Here is an 18533-nt window from a genome sequence, read left to right as displayed (position 1 = left end):
CCCCGACAGGATATAAACAACCGCAGTTACCGCAGCAATCCATAGGACGAAACATGCAAAAACCGCCTGCTGGGAGGCAAGCCAGCTTTGACTCTGCGGAGACGACATCCATGAGGCGAGGCATCTGCAGCTTTCTTGCCGGCAGCAAGCTGGGCGGCGTGGCCAAAGCCGGCTCCACAGCTGCCATCAGCAGCAGCGCCGCCAGGATCGCCACCACCGCCATCTTAGTGCTCGCCATTGCCTCTCCGATCCGATATGATCTTCTCTGCGTGTGTGTGTGGGTGTTCTTTCCTGGGATGCTTCTTATAGGCGACGGAGACGGGGAGCGGTCTTTGCTCGGCCGTACGTCGTGGAGTAAACAAAATGAAGATAATCTGCGGCGCCATGTGGATGAATATAATTATTGATTGGTGCCATGTGAAGTTGTACCCTACAGCCGGCCACACTGCTCTGCTCCCCGGCTACAGTAGTATGCAACGTCACGCAGTAATAATAGTGCTCCCGTTAAACTTGCAATGGAGCTAGCTAGCCGCCGCCGGCGACGTCCCGTCAGGCGCAGCACAGGGCATGCATGATGCGTACGTGTACGTGATGCATGCGATCGCGGCGTGGAACACGAGCCCAGCGTAGCGTCACGGACTCCGATCCACGCCGGTGGCCACGCGGCAAGCGGACAAAGCGAACGAACCAACGGGAAGGAGCAAGCGGACAAAGCGAACGGGATGGAGCAAGCACACACAATATTTGCAACGCAAAGGCATCGCAATTAATCCCGATTATTATACATCCATCTCCAGCATGTGGCTGCCATCCTCTACGGTCTCCGATCCCTTGTCAAAGATGGGCAATGGTACTCTTAGAAAGAGAGTTCACATCTCCCCATCTCCGGCGTGCAAATTGAGTAAACATCTACCAGAATGGCAAAATGTTTACGGAAGATGGTGGCCGACGAAGAAAATGGCAATGGTTATTACATCAAAGAAAAAACATGTCCGTTAAGCTAGGGAGAACAAAGGCGTTTCGACACAGCATTGATCCATACAGGTTCACATGAAGAAATCTAAAGATATTGAACGGAAAGAAAAGAAATGTTTATTTAACAGCGCTGATTCATTAATCTCTATTACATACTCGTGGATGTTTATGAAGGGCCAAAAATGAGTAAACACCGGAAAAACATGATTACATCCTACTTAAGTACCCAACTCGCAGAAAAGAGAAGATCTGGGGAAAACAGGGAAATGAATCTGTAAAAAATAGGCAATAGTACATGTTCACCTTTTTTTTTTAAATCCTTGTGTAAATACTACAGGCTGGGTGGGTGAGCAGGAGGAAATCCTCTCCAGGGAAGGTCAGCTTCGACAATTGTCGAATGTTTTGGAGTCGGCAAAGGATAAAAAGTCTTGCAGGTGTGCACTTCCTTTTGTGGGTGCAATTCATCGCATGGTTAATCGCCTTGTAGACAGTATAGCTGGCGGATATTGCCCGAAGCTGTGGACATGAAACAGAAGGATTTCCAGTTACTCTCATGAAAACAAATCGTGTTTTCCAGATGACCCACATGAAACTGGCTATTACCAACTCCGCTCAAGTGACTATCATTTTCAGCTAATAACATTTGCAACAGTTGTTCATAAGAGCTAGTGGCAGGAGCACTGTCAATTCCTTAAGGAAAATGAAACATACATAATTGATTGACTTTATCATTTAAGCAGTAAGCAAAATCTCAGATCTGTTATTTGTAACATTCAGATGCAGAGCTTCAGAATTGACGAAATGCACCACTCCACAAGATGCGCCCAGGTATTTAGCTTAAACAGTAAAAACGTCATTTTTATGGTCTCGCATATTGTGCAATTGTGCACATTTTAATTCAATGATGAAGCTAGGTTTAAGAATTAGGAAGATATACTTCCCAAGGGTAAAGACCTAAAGAAATCTGCTCTAGCTGTCCAGCAATTACCATCTCACTGCATGTCTATCTATTAACTGTAATTGGCATTGAATGGTGCAACAACAAATATTTCTAGATGTAAACCCACAGTCAAAGTTTCTACTGAAATGCTGGTAAAAAATGATCGTACTGATGACATGTTAGTATGTTACCATATAACCAATCCTTGAACTGAGCATGAAGAGCAGTCGCCAAGCCCTTTTCCGATTCTCATCAAGCTGCAGCTCCCGAATCGTCTTTTGAATATCTTCCAGAGCAGAATACTGAAAATGGACGGCATATTTAGGAACATGTGGCCTTCAGGAACAAAGCTTAGTAAAATAAAAATAAGTTAACAAACTGTCTCCAGCAACATTCAAGAATCTATCAACATTTACGCTTTATCTTTGACTTTCAGACTACTTTGCTAAGAAAAAGAAATGTTACTTTCAAACCTCATTCATCTACGCCGCTAGAAAAGGCATTTCCCCCGACGTGGGGGTCTTATTTTCGCAGTCGGACATGACTCTGGGAGCCAAATGACCGCCTAAAAAAATATAAATCGGCATGAAGTTCATTGTCCGCCTGCGAAAATCTATTTTCGCAGGCGGACCACTTAAGCGGCGCAGGCGGACCATATAAGGTGCGCCTGCAAAAATCTATTTTCGTACGCACCTTATGTGGTCCGCTTGCAAAAATAGTACCTACAAAAAAAATCTAGTCATCCTCATCCTTATCCTCTCCACCACCATCCTTATCCTCTCCTATCCACCACTCATTTCCCTCCCCCTCCTCTCTCTCCCCACACTTGGAAAAATTGCCCGGCTCCCTCCTCTCCCACTCCCGCGAGCCGCCGCATCCCTCCTCGCCGCCGGTGGCCTCCCTCCTCGACGATCGCAACGCCACCGACGGCTCCGTCTGCTCCAGATCCGCGCTCCGCCGGCTCCCTCCTCTCCCACGTCTGCGCCGCCGGCGCCCTCCACAACGACGTTCGCGCGCCGCCGCATCCCTCCTCGCCGCCGGCGGCCCCCCTACTCGACGACGACGACGACCGCGACGCCGCCGACGGCTCTCTCCGCTCTAGATCCGCGCGCCGTCGGCTCCCTCATCTCCCACGTCCGCGCCGCCACCACATCCCTCCTCGCTGCTGGCGGCCACCCTCCTCGACGACGACCGCGACGCCGCCGACAGCTCCCTCCGCTCTAGATCCGCGCGCCGCCGGCTCCCTCCTCTCCCACGTCCGCGCCGCTGGCTCCCTCCACGCCGCCTCGTGTCGGGGCACAGGTACTCCAATTGCATATCCATCTTTGAGGTAATCGATACAACACTCGACAACCTCTTCAGTACTATAATCCTTAATCATTGATCCCTCTGGATGTGCACGATTTCGGACGTAACCCTTCAGAATCGCCATGTAACGCTCGTATGACCACATTTGATGGAGGTACAATGGGCCAAGCGCAATCATCTGCGGCACAATGTGAACAATGAGGTGCTCCATCATATCAAAAAATGACGGAGGGAAGCACATCTCAAGTTGGCACTGGGTCTCATGTGCGAATGTACGGAGATTTCCTAACTCTTCGAGACTAATGACCTTCTGTGACACTGCGTTGAAAAAGTAGCACAACCTTGTGATAGCAACCTTTAAATGCTCCGGTTTTATGGCTCTTATTGCAATTGCAATAAACACGGTGAGCAAGACATGGCAGTCGTGTGAATTATAACCAGATACCGACAAATCTTTCATTGAAACTAGTCGACTGATGTTTGATGAGAAACCTATGGGCACTCTGACATCACGGAGTGAGTTGCAAAATGATTTCTTCTCCTCAGGTGTCAGTGTGAAATAGGCTGGTGGAAGATATACTTTTCCATTCTTTTCTCCTTCTTGAGGGTGTAACTCTTCCCTGATTCCTATCTCGACTAGGTCCATCCTTGATTGCAGACCATCTTTAGTCTTCTTCGGCATGTCCAACAATGTTCCAACTATGTTGTCAAACACATTCTTCTCTAGATGCATAACGTCTATGGCATGCCGATCCTCTAGATCTTTCCAGTACGGGAGGTACTTAAAAAATATGGAATGTTTCTTGAATGGGGGAGGGAGTTTATCATCTGGCTTCGAACTGTCATCTTGCTTCTTACTATCCCCTCCCTTCGTATTCTTCTCGGGTTTCTTGCGCTTTGTCCCCTTTGATGGTTTCTTAGTCATTTTTCCAAACTTGCAAACAATTTTCTCTGTCATTGCACACACCTTTTCTCCCGATGTAGGTTTCGGTGCAGGATTAGTCTCTTCAGTACCATCGAACTCCGCCTTCATCTTGCGGTACTTGTGATTTGTGCGTAGGAACCGCCGGTGCTGCATGTACACAAGCTTGTTGGAACCCGGGAGATACCTATAGTACGTTCCATTCAAGCAGATCACACATCCTGTTTTACCTTTAATTTGACCTGAAACTGAAAACATTACTGGATAATCGTTAATGGTCACGAAGATGATAGCCTTCACTGTGAAGTATTCCCTTAAGTACTCGTCCCACACTTTCAATCCCTCTTTCCATAAATCAGCCATATCTTCCAACAATGGTTCAAGAAATACGTCTATATCAATACCAGGCTGACGGGGTCCCTGTATGAGGATACAGAGTAGTACGTATTTTCGCTTTTGACAAAGCCAGGTAGAAAGATTATACATGGTGAGAAGCACTGGCCAAGTACTATGTGAACTGCTCATGTCTCCAAAAGGATTAACTCCATCAGTACTCAGGGCAAATCTAATGTTCTGTGGGTCTTTAGCAAACTCTCTATACTGAGCATCAAAGTTTATCCACTGACGAGCATCTGCCGGGTGTCGAATCATCCCATCCTTCTTGCACCCTTCTTCATGCCAGCGCATTAGTTCCGCATCTCGCGGGTTTGAGTATATCCGTTTAATGCGGTCTTTGACAGGAAGGTACCACATCACAAGCTGCGGGATTTTTCTCTGTCGTCCCTCAGTTGCTTCAGAGGGTTCTAGGCCAGTATTGCTATTCGACTTGTACCGGCTTGCACCGCATGTTGGACATTCATCCAAAGAAGCGTACTCTTTCCTGTACAGTATGCAGTGATTTACGCACGCATGAATCTTTTCCACACCAAGTGAAAGGGGGCATATGAGTTTCTTTTCTTGATATGTGCTGGATGGTAGTGAGTTAGGCCTCGGTAACATTTTCTGTAGAAGTTCTAACAGACTGTCGAAACTGGTATCAAACCATCCATGTCTCGCCTTTAACCTCATAAGTTCAAGAACTGACCGGAGTGTTGTGAACTCACTGTCACAGCCCTTCGACTCATCGTACAAAACTTCCTTTGCTGCCTTCTGTAAAGCTTCAAAGTTATTTAGCCCTCTAGCCGACCCCATCAGCACCTCGGGTTCTGCATGACATAACATTTTCTCTAGGTCGATTTTGTCCTCAACAGAACCATCGTCATGCACCATGTCTTCAACTTGTGTCGAAACTACATTTTCAGGCCCGTCCACTTGTTCTTCGCCATGACGTGTCCATATTTCGTACTTGTCCATAAATCCACGAGTTACTAAGTGCTCCTTCACTTTAAAAGCATCGTCCAAGTCCCAGGCTATTTCATTCTTACAGTCAGCACATGGACAAATTATCTTCCTTGTTCTTCTCAGCGTGTGCCTTGGCAATACCAATAAATTTAGCCACTTCGTTTCTATATAGAGACAAAAACCTCGGTCAATGATACATCCATTCCCGACTTTCCATATCTCTAAAAAAATACACGTAAAATATTTGCACAATTAATACCAAATTTGTAGGGTTTATTGAAAAAACTTATCGCTATTCAAAACTAATTAACTAAAGGTTAAGTGTAAAGTAATACAAAATCATAGTTTATTTCAATTTTTTTTACACAGACATGCCAAATTAGTACATTAGGAAAATCTAACAAAATCATAGCTTCGGCATATTACAAAATACTATAACTATTTTTTGATTGCACCGAATAAATAGACATTTAAAATTTTATTCTCTCTCTATATATGACCAGATCTAGATCTAGATCTAGAACTAGGTGGTGGATGTGATAGTAAAAATAAAAAAAATTGAGAATTTATGTTACCACATTAAACCACTACAACAAGATGCATCAAGTATTACACATACATCTAATATCAACATATGAAAAGAAATAAAATTAAAAAAACATGGAGCTCTTCCTTCACAATTTTGGATGCATAAATCCATCACAAATTAAGGTCTAAAAATTACCTAGTGTGGATATGAGTAGATCTAAGTACCGTAGAAAAATCCCCCGAAGATTTGAAGTTCAAAACCTCCCCCCTATGTTTAAGTCACTTTAGGAGAGAGAAACGTCGGGGAGAATGAACAGGGCTCGGGGAGGAAGAAAACTATATAGGGGCATCTTTGCAGGCGGACCATATAAGCGTCGCCTGCGAAGATCTATCTTCGCAGGCGCACGACGTCTGCCGCGTGCGAAGATCGATCTTCGCAGGCGACGCTTATATGGACCGCCTGCAAAGATCAATCTTCGCAGGCGGACCGCCCCCTCCATCCCGGGTACTTTTTTTTGCCGGCGGGGTTTTGGCTCCAAATTACATGCCCGCCTACGAAAATCGATCCCCTACGACTCCGAAAATGAGTTTTCTAGTAGTGAAAGGCATTTCTCTTTTTCATTCACTCTATATGAACTGTATTTTGCAATGAAATTTTATAGCATTGCTAGATGCAGAGTAACTCGACGTTTGTTAGAGTTCCCTTTATCACTGCTTACATAGGTTTGACGCACTCAGACTGATTTAAATACATAGGTTTTGAATTTCTAAGCAAATAGTCATGAAATTGAAAATATTTTGGATCTTTGATAAACGGTGTCATCAATGGCTCCACGAAATTTCAACTTAAATTACTACCCATATGAAGAGAAACCAAGAAAAAAAATGCTATTAAGGCTGTGTTTAGTTCACGCTAAAATTGGAAATTTGGTTGAAATTAGAACGATGTGACGGAAAAGTTTGAAGTTTATGTGTGTAGGAATGTTTTGATGTGATAAAAAGTTGAAAGTTTGAAGAAAAATTTTGAATCTAAACACGGTGTAAGCAATAAAGTGAAATCAGAGAAAAAAAATAGTTTATGGGCCTCGGGGGTGAAGCGAGAGCCGCTGATCCAGCCCCTCTCCCGGTCTCCCCATCCCCTGTTCCTCCCATATCCTACCTCTGGCTCTGGGTCTGGGTTGCCACCGGTGGTGGTCGCCGGTGTCGGGTTCCTCATCGTAGGACGCAGGTCTTCGGCCTTACCCTCCTCCCGGCGGTCAATGGACGCCGCCCCTCGAGGTGGATGGTGTGCTTGGTGTCGCTCCTCCAGCCTCCAGGTGCTCCTTCTAGGCCACATCCAACGTTTCCTACTCGAAGCCTTCGACGCCGTCCGTCGGCCATGGCGGCAGATCTGGGAAAGCAGATTTTCTCACAGATAGGTACTCCGTAGTCCGTACTCAGGTGAACTACATTACTACAGTACCCAAATGAAAACGTAATGGAGAGGGGTGCCACTCGCTTGCTTTACTTTACTTTAGATTAAACTAGCATGGTGGCCCGCGCAAATTGCGCGGCTAGCACCGTTATATTTTTCTCATATAATAGCTTAAATATATTCACATTTTCTTAAATACATTAAAATGGCAACATAATTTAAATTCTTGATCAAACTAACAACTGTGTGATATTCATATTGTATTGTATATACGTAATAGTTATTAATTATTTTAATTTCAAATTTTAGTTATTTATAGATTGTATTTCTATATGGACTTTAGACTCATCTTTCAATATTTTTAATTATTTAATTCCGAATTTTATTATTGATAAATTTTATTCCTATATGAACTCTGGACACTTCTTCACATATTCAATTTTCTTAATTCCGAATTTTAGTTATTTGTAAATTGTGTTTCTATATGTACTTTAAACTCTTCTTTCAACATTCCTTATTTTATAATTTTGAATTTCCGTTATTGTTAAATTGGATTCCTATATGGACTCTAGATTTGTTTCCAATATTTCTAATTTTTTAAATTTTAGTTATTTATAAATTTTATTCTATATGGACTCTAGATTATTTTTTCAATATTCCTTATTTGTTAATTCCTAATTTCAGATATTTATAAATTGCATTTCTATATGGACGCTAGACTCTTCTCCCAATCTTGCTTATTTTTTAAATTTTGTATTTTGTTGTTCTATATTGTATTTATATATGGAATCTTAACTCTATTTTTAATTTTTCTTATTTTTTAATTCTGACTTTAAGTTAGTTCTATATTCCTATATGTACTCTAGACTCTTATTTCAATATTTCTATTTTTCTAATTCCCAATACATTATTTCTAATTGTATTTATATATGGACTCTAACTTCATTTTTCAATACTTTGTATTTTTTTTTAATTTTGAATTTTAGTTATTTATAAATTGTATTCCTATATGGACTCTAGATTTTTTTTTTGTCTAATATTTCTTATTTTTTAATTCTGAATTTTAGTTATTTATAAATTTTATTCCTATATGGACTCTAGACTCTTCTCCCAATCTTGCTTTTCTTAATTTGAATTTTAGTTATTGTAAATTATATTTTGATGTGGACTCTGACTTCTATTTTTAATTTTCCTAATTTTTAATTCCGAATTTTAATTAGTTCTAAACTATATACTTTAATTTTTCCGAAAGGTCATAACATAGTAAAAAATGCTCTGATCCACCAATGGGTTTCTTTGGGTTTCATTGAGGAATCAAACATATTCTCGACTAGGCAGCTCAGTGAGAGATACATCAAGCAGCTCTTGGGACTGTCCTTCCTTCAACTCTCAAAATCACCTCTGGTGAGTACATTTGATGAGCTTGCCCACACCCTCCCTTTCCATCAGTTAAGGGGGTGGGGAATCAATTTATTTATTCCAATATAAAATCTTCATGCTGCTAACTGATGTTTCTTGCAGACTGCTGGACTGTATCATGAAGATGTCACTCTATTCACCATGCATGACTTAGTGCATGATATAGCAAGATTGGTAATGGTCGATGAAATTTTACTAGATAACAAACAAGACAACTCTGGTGGAATCAGTTACCATTATGCACTGCTCAGTAATTGCTTCAAGCCATTGGAGTCATCCACAGGTTACCTAGCAAAGATACGGGCTTTGTGCTTTACGAACTGTAGGGAATTCCGTCTTAGTGATGGTGCATTTTCTTCTGGCAAGTCTTTGCGTGTCTTGGATTTGAGTGATTGCTCTATACAAAAGTTACCAGATTATATTGGTCAATTGAAGCAGCTGAGGTATCTTAATGCCCCTGGGATCCAATATCAAACGATCCTTAATTGCATCAGCAAGCTCATAAAATTAATGTACCTCAGCCTTCGTGGGTCTTATGAAATCGTGGCACTGCCAGAGTCAAATTGTTCAGGAATACGAGAACTGCCCGAGTCGTTTGGCAAGCTTAATAAACTGGTGCATCTCGATTTCTCAAATTGCTCTTGTACCCGAAGTTTATCACAGTGCCTGGGGTTTCTAACGGAACTGCATCAATTTGAACCTATCTAGCAGCAGGGTTCACTCTATCGGTCCAGGTGTTTCTATCGGTGGTCACCGAAATCCCTAAATTTCGGAAATTTCGGTCCGAAATTTCTGAAATTTTGAACAAAATTTAGTTGAATTTGAACAAATATTATCCAAATTCATGAAAAAATTGAAAAATTCAAAAATTTCGGCCGAATTGATATCGTATCGGGGGTCACCGAAATGATTTCGGAAATTTCGGTCCGAAATTTCCAACCCTGTCTAGCAGTTCAGATCTGAAACTACCAGATGTGGAGTTTCTTGGCAACCTCACCAAACTGGAATATTTGAACCTTTCATGCAATTCAAATCTATCTCTACCTAGCGTGGAATTTTTTGGCATCCTCACCAAACTTAAATATTTGAACTTATCATCACAGCAATCCGATCTCCATAGTCTGCCGGAAGATTTGGGTAGCCTCATGGAACTCAAGTACTTGAGCTTATCAGGTTCTGATAAGATAGTAGAATTACCAAGGTCTTTTCAGAAGCTAAAAAATTTGGTGCATCTGGATTTATCATGTTGTAGTTCATTGTTAGGTATACCTCAAGCTTTACATGGCCTAGCCAAACTCGAATATTTGAATTTGTCACTGCAGAATGGAGAAATCCATCAAGATAAGTTACCTCTCATAGGGTTGCCAGAAGTCATTGGCAGTCTAACAAATCTGAAATACTTGAATTTAGCACGGTGCATGGATTATGTCTTTGGCAGCCCATCAACAGATCAAACTGACAGTTTCATTGGTAGCATCAGCACTTTTTCCAATCTAGAACATCTGGACTTGTCTAAGAATAAAATTCTCTGTAGTATACCTGAAAGTATTGGCAGCCTGAGGATGCTACATACCTTGAACCTTTCAGGTTCCAGCATGCTAGCAAGGCTTCCAGAATGTTTGACTAAAAAGGAAAGTCTGAAGGTTCTAAATGTGATGGGCTGCAAATTGTTTGAGGCCAAGCTTCCTCAATCCAACTTCCTCTTCACATTGCCCCACTTTGTGGTGCACACCGGTGAAGGTCAATCTAGCAGCAATCTTCCTCTCCTTGAACATGCAATTCTTGATGAATTTTTGGAGCTCAGTAGGCTTGAAAATGTGAAGTCCACACAAGAGGCGCGGAGTATAAAATTGATTGAAAAAGAAAGCATTAATTCTCTGAATTTGGAGTGGACTGGAGGAGCTGATAGGTTTGTGGAGGACATGAATGTATTGGGAGAGATGGTACCACCAAACACTTTAAAGAAGTTTGTGATAGAGGGTTATAGAGCATCAGCTTTCCATCCTGGGTAATGAATACTGGACATCATCTCCCCAATCTCGTCAGTATTACTTTGTGGGATTTACCGAAGTGCAACAGCCTGCCGCCTTTTGGTCAGTTACCAAACCTAGGAGAGATTACTCTCGGACGTATGCATGGCATTAGAAGAATTGACAAGGGCATCTATGGTGGACCGGGAGCTTTTCCTCGCCTGATAGGATTTCACCTATGGGCTATGCACAGCTTGGAAGAGCTGGATTTCAGGGACGATCTTCAAACACAAGTCATGTTTCCTATGCTTCAAGACATGGAAATTTCTGACTGCCCCAAAGTAAGGCTGAAATCGAGCCCACCTAATGCTGGCAACTGGACAATAATACTCAGTGATAATGTACTATCATCACGGGTAGAGAGATGCCACACCTCTGCTTCCTCCTCTTCTGCAGTGGCTTGCCTGTCAGACCATTTATGCAAGCTGGTGCCTATGCATCAGTGGGTGTTGCTTTGCCACCTCCCTCCCCTTCTTCATTTACATATCGATGGATGCGGTGATCTTAGCAGCGCATCGCCGGAGATCATCCGAGCCCTCTCCTCCTTGAAATCACTGATATTAGAAGACAATGAAAAGGCAGAAGGACTGCCAAGATGGTTGGGTGAGCTCACATGTCTACAGGGCCTGAGTTTAGTAGGCTTTCAAAAGCTGAAGGACTTGGAAGGGAACATGAGGCAGCTTACTTCGCTACAGTCACTAAATCTGGATGGATGCAGTATCATGGAGTCACTACCACAATGGTTAGAACTCACCTCTCTCGAAAACCTGAGATTGAGGTACCGCAAAAATCTGAATGATTTGCAACAGACAATGTGTGACAACCTCACCTCCCTGCAGCCACTAACATTGGAAAAATGCGTTAGAACTCCTTCTCTACCTGAAAGGATGGGCAACCTCAACTCTCTGAAAGAACTAAAAGACGACCAGGCAGAGCAGCCAAGATTGTTGGGTGGGATCACATGTGTACAGCACCTGAGTTTAGAAGGCTTTCCTGATCTGCTGGACTTGCAAGGGAGCATGAGGCAACTCACTTCACTAACATCACTACATCTGTATCAATGCGATAGCATGACATCGCTACCACAATGGTTAGGAGAACTTGCCTCTCTCAAATGGTTGACGATAAAGGATTGCGGAAAGCTGAATGATTTGCAAGAGACTATGCAACATCACCTCCCTACAGTCACTAGAATTGGAAGCTTGCCACAGAATTCACTCTCTGCCTGAAAGGATGGGCGACCTCAATTCACTCAAGGAACTGAAAATTGATAGATGCAAGGGCATCAGTTCATTGCCAGAGAGTATACAGCAACTCACTAATCTCGAAAATCTATGTATTTATATGTGCCCTGGATTACGGCAGTGGTATCAATCTGATGAGAACGAGAAGAAACTCGCTCACATAAAAAAAAAGGTATGTGCACAACCAAGCTATGCCATATTTTACGGAGAAATCTTTTATGGTGAAAAGTTAAAAAAAAATCATCTACTTTACATTGTCACTCTTTTCTTTTCCCGGTTGAAACATGCCGTTTGCGTGATGTTATTTTGCGCTTGCTATTCATAAAAAATCATATACAGTATCTCTTTTCAGTACAGATTTCACTTTGCTTTGCATCCTTGTACTCTCTCCGTACTCATAAAGAAAATCGTTTAGGACAATGTTTAAGTCAAACCTTGGGAATATAAATCATAAATAACTCTCAAATTGTTGAGTTTGAAAAATGTAAAAATTATATGAATAGATTTGTCTTGAAAATACTTTTATAAAAGTATATATATATATATATCACTTTTCAATAAATATTTTTATAGAAACAATAAGTCAAAGTTATGTTTTGGAGACCGTGTCGCTGTCCAAATGACTTCTTTTACGAGTATGAAGGGAGTACTAATTACTGTATCAATATTCATTCAAATGCCTAAAAAGGTGTTTTACAATGCTCAATATAGACTATTTTTTCTAATCAAATCGGTCAAATTTATTTATACCAACACTTCACCAATTGATAATAGAATTTATAAATTAATAGTTGAGATCACTTGTACTGGTGATAATAGCGGTAGTAGAGCACTGTTATAGTACTACAGAAAAAAAAAGGAACATTTTAGCAACTGTGATTGCACAAAAAGGCGAACTTGTAACGCATTTCTTATAGGATTCTCACATGATCATCATCAGGACGTCCCTTTTTCTTAGTGCTCAAATCTTTCATCGTATAGTAACGATTTCCGTTCAGACGAACTGAAATTTCGCTAATGGAAGTGTTGACTTTATTTGTGCAATTTGCAGACAATTTATTAATATAGCTGCTGCATTAGCAAGACAAGCAGTTGGGGGTGAATATCAGGTGGCAAAATCAAAGCCCTTGATCAACTTACAAGATTTTTTTCATGGCCGAAATGAGATTGATCAGGTCAAACTAGTGTGGTCGGCATGGATATAGCAAGGTACACCTGGTTGGTTTCTCAAATCTTAGTAAACGCTGTATCCAGTATGCTACATTATTGATTTTCAATGATCTTTGATGGTTTCACTCACAATCACCTGCTCCTTTCCGCAGCTCGGAACTGATGTTTTCATGAGAGTCCATAGCATATGCAGCAGATTCAGAGGGAACAAAGCTCAGCACATCCTCAATCTCTCCAAATACACAGTTGTATCTGCTGGCATTTAACAGCACATCGGAGTTAACCACCGTATGGTTCGATCACACTCCAGGTCAGGGTACTTGGTAACTGAAGATCAACTCCACTGAACTGAAGATCAACCCGTCATTAATTAGCGTGTGTGTTGGATTGGATGTTGGCTAACTGCTTACTGGTTACTGCTGACTCTGCTACTTTGTTTTACGTTTTCCGTGTTTTGAGGGGTGGTTTTTGTTCCTTTCCTCATTCAGTTAAGTCTCGACCAAAGGGCAAAAAACAAGTGATAATAACCATTAGGCAGTACTCACGCACACGCTCGGGCTCATCAGGCAAAAAAACCTAGTGTTGAAAATTATGATTCGGCTCTTATATATAAACCAGCAAGGGACAAAATGGAACGGAGTAGTATGTTACTGCATGCTTGGGACTCCAGCTTAATTGCCATACCCGTACAAATAAGTCCAGACAAAACGTACGCCTACAATTCAAACTAACTATTTTCTCTGTCCAAAAAGAATTAAACTTCAGGGGTTTATTTCTTTTTATTTATTTTTTTTTGTACAGTGTGAGTAATTAAGAAGCTGAAGATTATGCTCTATTAGCTGTGCTTTGTGCGTAGCATAGGCGCCAAGACTAGGACGACCTCGAGTCAATGCGATAATATGCTCCAAATTAAAGGGCCATGATTTTCGGCTTTCGGCTCATGGCCGCATGATGACTTTGCTATCGTTAATCAAGTCCTGTGATATGACATGAAAGTATCGTGGGTGAGCACTACTACCAGCCTGTCTTCCAGAAATTAAGATAGCAACTTTGTGCCTTGTGATCACACACAAGTGTGCATGCCACTAGCGAGGGCCGGCGGCTCCATCGCCTCAGCTTTCTGGTGCAAAGTGCAAACAACCTTGCACAGAATACAGCGATCGAGCATTTTGCTCACCAACGTTCCCACGGAGGAGAGAGAGGGAGCGAGCATTACTCCGGTCCAGCACTTTGTACCTTGAGGTACCGATTTAAATCCAACCGTTCATCCATCCGGGGTAGGATAGGGATTAGGGAACAAAGCAAAAGCAAAGCTCTGATGCTCCCACCTGCAGCGCTCCTGTGGTGTCTCATGCCGTCATGCGCATGCGCTAACTTCATCCCCTCCCGCGGCTGCGGCTATCCTCTGATTTCAAAGGGCGCCCGTGCGTTTCCGTCGCACTGAAGTTGCGTTGTGCTGTGTTCGTCAAACTCCAATCTCATTCCTAACTCGAATCCTCCTCAAATCCATCCTCAACATCTTCCCCAACCCCCTTATGTTTCAGCACCCCACTGCGGCAGCTGCGGTGTGCCGCGGCGCTACCGCTGCCTTGTAAGGAGAGATGGCCTGGCAATGGACCTTGACCATAGACATAAACCACGCAAGAAGCCAGGCAATGGACACTAGTGGCCTCTTCACTTTGAAATCCTGACAAAGATAAGTCAGATACTCAGATGATCAAAATGCTGCAATCATCAGACCATTATCTTACCGTAATGTGCTAATTACCAAGGAGGAGGGAGGATCTGGGGGTTAGTCGAGCGACATCCACACATCAGCCCATGGCCCGCCGAAGTCACCGCCGCGCTGAGCTAGTTGCCGTGGCCGCCTCTTCGTCATCGCATTAAGGTCGTCCGCGTCGGCCACATCTGGCCCAGGAGCAAAAAGGGGGGAGTTGAGTTGGGATGAAGCAGGAATGGTGGCGGCAGGTTACAGTGAGAGGTAGGTAGAGGTGTTCAGCTAGCTTGATGGTCGCGCAAGCTTGGCCACGCCTCCACCATGGAGGACGGATGCAGAGGAGGTGCCTCAAGGGGAGGAGATCGGGAGAATCGGCTTGCGGGCGTCGGGGAGGACCAGATGAGCGGTGTGGACTCAGCGAGAACGGACCATGCGAAAACCCAGTTTTACCCCTCCACTTGTTTAGGGCGTGCGGGCGGGAGAAAATTGTGATTTTGCTATCGCAAAAGAATGGTTTCGCTGGAATACTATCCCTTCAAAGTGATTCATTAAAATGCTATCCTAAACTAAGGGGTGTTCACTGAAATGCTATTTTGGATCTTTTTGTTTGCTAGAAATGATTTTACTCTATTTTAAGTTTTGTTCTGACCAAAATACCCTTGTGTCCTTATCACCAGTTCGAATCGATCTCTCCAGCCGTCCAGCACCGGTGTTGACTGATGGAGAAGCTGGGAGCGGCATCGGCAGAGGCGACAGCAGCGTGCCTCCGCATCGGCTTCATCTCCGGCGCCGGCGCCGGCCCCCGCCCCTGCCACTCCCTCACCTCGTCCTCCCCCAGTCAGCGCCGCCGCCCCTATCCGCCTCCCCCGCCCCCATCCGCCTCCGCCGCCACCGCCACCCCCATCCGCCGCCACCGCCGCCACCCCCATCAGCCGCTGCCCCTCGGTCAGCTCTTCCCGCCCTCCACTCCCTCAACGTGTGGTTAGGGTTTGACTCCATGGATGACTCCACCTGGCTACAGATTGTTGGGAGGTATGCACTTCTCTATTTTTTTTTCAGTGACATGATTGCACGATTGATTTGCTGGAAGTAAGGGGTTAGATAGATGTGGTTTATGCCCCTGCTCCTAATGGTCCTGATGTGGTTTATGCCCCTACTCCTGATGCTCCTGATGCTCCTGCTGCTCATGCTGCTCCTGCTCCTATACCACATACCCCAACTAGGCCTACTGTAGAAACCATTATTCAAGAAAGCCCAACAGTTGTGACAAGACAGTTAGTACAACCAACTACAATTACATTAACCTAGATGTATTTTTGCTTAACAACAACAATTTCCTTGTAGCCGGCTTGCAATGTTAATGGAACAAGGAGGGACAAGCTCACAACCGGCACTTGCTTCACAAGTGACATGTAAAAGGAGGTTGAATATTGCTGAATCAAGCTCACAGCCGGCTCCATCAAAGAGGACATGTACAAAGAAGCTCACACCCAAGAAAATGAAGCCTACTTGATTGTGTGCTGTGCATGTGAGGCACTGTTATAAGAGGTATTTTGTGAACCATGGTGGTGTATGTGAACCATGTTGGTGTATGTGAACCACCTTTGTTGGTGGTGCATGTGAGGCACTGATATTTGAGGTCTTTTGTGAACCATGGTGCATGTGAACCACTATCATGTTGTGAACCATGGTGCATGTGAACCACTGTTATATTGTGACCACTGTTATGTTGTGAACCATTGTTATGTGAGGTATTTTGTGAACCACATGCTATTCAATATTATGTCTACATGCTGTCCAAATTTGTTTTATTTTGTTTTTACAATTTTTTCATGCCCAAAATTTATGGGTTAAGCTAGCTTCTCCATTATATCTTGATGTGTATGCGCGCTTGTGGCTGAACTGGACTACACACCATTTTTATTGTACAAATGTGAAAGCAAAATATATTGCTCTAGCACAACATGTGTCAAAACCAAAGAGGTGTTGTTTGACTTTCAAACCAGTGTACTGGAGCTTTTGTATTAGTGTTAATGATCAATTAGTATATACATATCACGCGGCGGAGCATGAGGCGTGCATAGGTTTCACAAATATATAGCAATATATTTTGCTAGAGCAATCAAAGCATGTGTCAACCTGCCATTATCCTGGGCGAAAGGAGGACATAGAGGCGAGGGCATTTTGGTCCGGAGAAAAAATAAAAGAGAGTAAAAACATTAGTACTAACAAAAAGATCCAAAATAGCATTTCAGTGAACACCCCTAGTTTAGGATAGCATTTTAATGAATCACTTTGAAGGGATAGTATTCCAGCGAAACCATTCTTTTGCGATAGCAAAATCACAATTTTCTCTACGGGCGGAGGAGGAGGTACCATCGAGGGGACTTGGGTACCGCGCAGTAACGAGGATTTTAATCCGTTGGATCTGGCTCGATGGATGGCTCTGATTGCAGGTACCGGGAGGTACCAAAAATCTGATGGACTATAAAAAAACTCATAAAAGAAACTCAATAGGATCTACCGTGATGCAAGTTTGTGCGATTCAATCTTAAAAATACAAATAGCAATATTGTAATTTGTGTAAATTATTACACCAGGTATAACCAGACAGATTATACTTAATTAATACAATTTTCAAGAGAAGTCCATATTATCTCAAACGCAACATATCCGTGGAGCATGGAGGCCTGGAGAGAGATGGGAAGAGAGGGAGAGAGGGGAAAATGTTTGAGCCATTGACATGTGGGTCCCACGTTGACTCATCCGCCATGTCAGCCAAAACCTGAGAGTATATTGTCTTGGGACATAAAGTATATATTGGTATTGTAAGTTGAGCAACATATTATATCTGGAATTGTGGATGAAGTATGAAATTCAAACCGGACTTTAAGTTGAGGAAAGTAAAGTGAACTTATTCCTGCATCATATGCAGATCACCACTTAGAGCATCTCTAACAGACTCTCCAATGGACTATCCAAGCTAAAATTTGGCTAGTTTGATAGAAAAAATGCCCTCCAGTAGCCTTGCCAACCGGATGGCCAAGTCATCCGGCTGGCCAAACCAGGTTGCCAAACCCAAATACATGAGCGCCACCACTACCTTCATCGTCGAGGTCGCCATCGCCATCCAATGCTGCTACCGAGGTCGCCATCGCCTGACACCGCTGTCACCAGCCGTCGTCTGAGCCGTCTCCATCCGTTGCTGCTATCGAGGTTGCCATCCGCTACCGTCTTCGCCGAGGTCGTCGTCGCTAGCCGCTGTCGTCTAGAGGCCTTCGGTGCTTCCGCCCCTGTGCGGATTTGGCCTTGCGTTCGGCGCCGCCAGCCTCTCTCCTACCATCGTCGCTCGCCGTCCCACGTCTGCCACCTGCGTTGATTCACCGCTCCGTGTCCGCCGTCTTCCCTATCGACGCCGTCCTTGGCGCCACTGCCTTCTGTTGGGTCATTCCTACCGCCGGCAGCTGCCGCTACGCCGTCCCGCTTCCTTGCTACCGCCTCCCGTCGCCGGCTCGTCCACTGCCC

The 18533-nt window shown here is 43.5% G+C and overlaps 3 protein-coding genes and 2 long non-coding RNA genes across 5 annotated transcripts; 3 read left to right on the top strand and 2 right to left on the bottom strand.

Annotated features, from left to right (window-relative positions):
* Window positions 1-3038: 3038 nt before the first annotated feature.
* LOC136353979 (uncharacterized) lies at window positions 3039-5414 on the bottom strand. The gene has a single exon (XM_066305443.1). The coding sequence runs from the start codon at window positions 5412-5414 to the stop codon at window positions 3039-3041; it is 2376 nt and encodes a 791-aa protein (XP_066161540.1).
* A 1859-nt stretch (window positions 5415-7273) lies between these two features.
* Window positions 7274-9681, top strand: LOC112936908 (putative disease resistance protein RGA3). The gene is made up of 3 exons (XM_066305442.1): window positions 7274-7299; window positions 8649-8832; window positions 8950-9681. Exons 1-3 carry the CDS (start codon window positions 7274-7276, stop codon window positions 9553-9555), a joined length of 816 nt encoding a protein of 271 aa, XP_066161539.1. The 3' UTR covers window positions 9556-9681.
* A 1081-nt stretch (window positions 9682-10762) lies between these two features.
* On the top strand, window positions 10763-13808 carry LOC107279424 (disease resistance protein TAO1-like). Its single transcript, XM_026021333.2, has 3 exons — window positions 10763-12293; window positions 13173-13330; window positions 13444-13808. Exon 1 carries the CDS (start codon window positions 10859-10861, stop codon window positions 12104-12106), a length of 1248 nt encoding a protein of 415 aa, XP_025877118.1. The 5' UTR covers window positions 10763-10858; the 3' UTR covers window positions 12107-12293; window positions 13173-13330; window positions 13444-13808.
* Window positions 13809-13936: 128 nt separating this feature from the next.
* LOC136353946 (uncharacterized) lies at window positions 13937-15182 on the bottom strand. The gene is made up of 2 exons (XR_010737553.1): window positions 15043-15182; window positions 13937-14978 (listed from the first exon to the last, which is right to left on the bottom strand). It is a non-coding gene; the product is annotated as an uncharacterized lncRNA (long non-coding RNA).
* A 191-nt stretch (window positions 15183-15373) lies between these two features.
* On the top strand, window positions 15374-16810 carry LOC136353945 (uncharacterized). The gene is made up of 2 exons (XR_010737552.1): window positions 15374-16040; window positions 16353-16810. It is a non-coding gene; the product is annotated as an uncharacterized lncRNA (long non-coding RNA).
* Window positions 16811-18533: the final 1723 nt, after the last annotated feature.

Source organism: Oryza sativa, chromosome 11 (assembly GCF_034140825.1).
Source record: "Oryza sativa Japonica Group chromosome 11, ASM3414082v1".
NCBI classification, from domain to species: Eukaryota; Viridiplantae; Streptophyta; class Magnoliopsida; order Poales; family Poaceae; genus Oryza; species Oryza sativa.
This window is presented reverse-complemented; position numbering and strand designations above follow the sequence as displayed.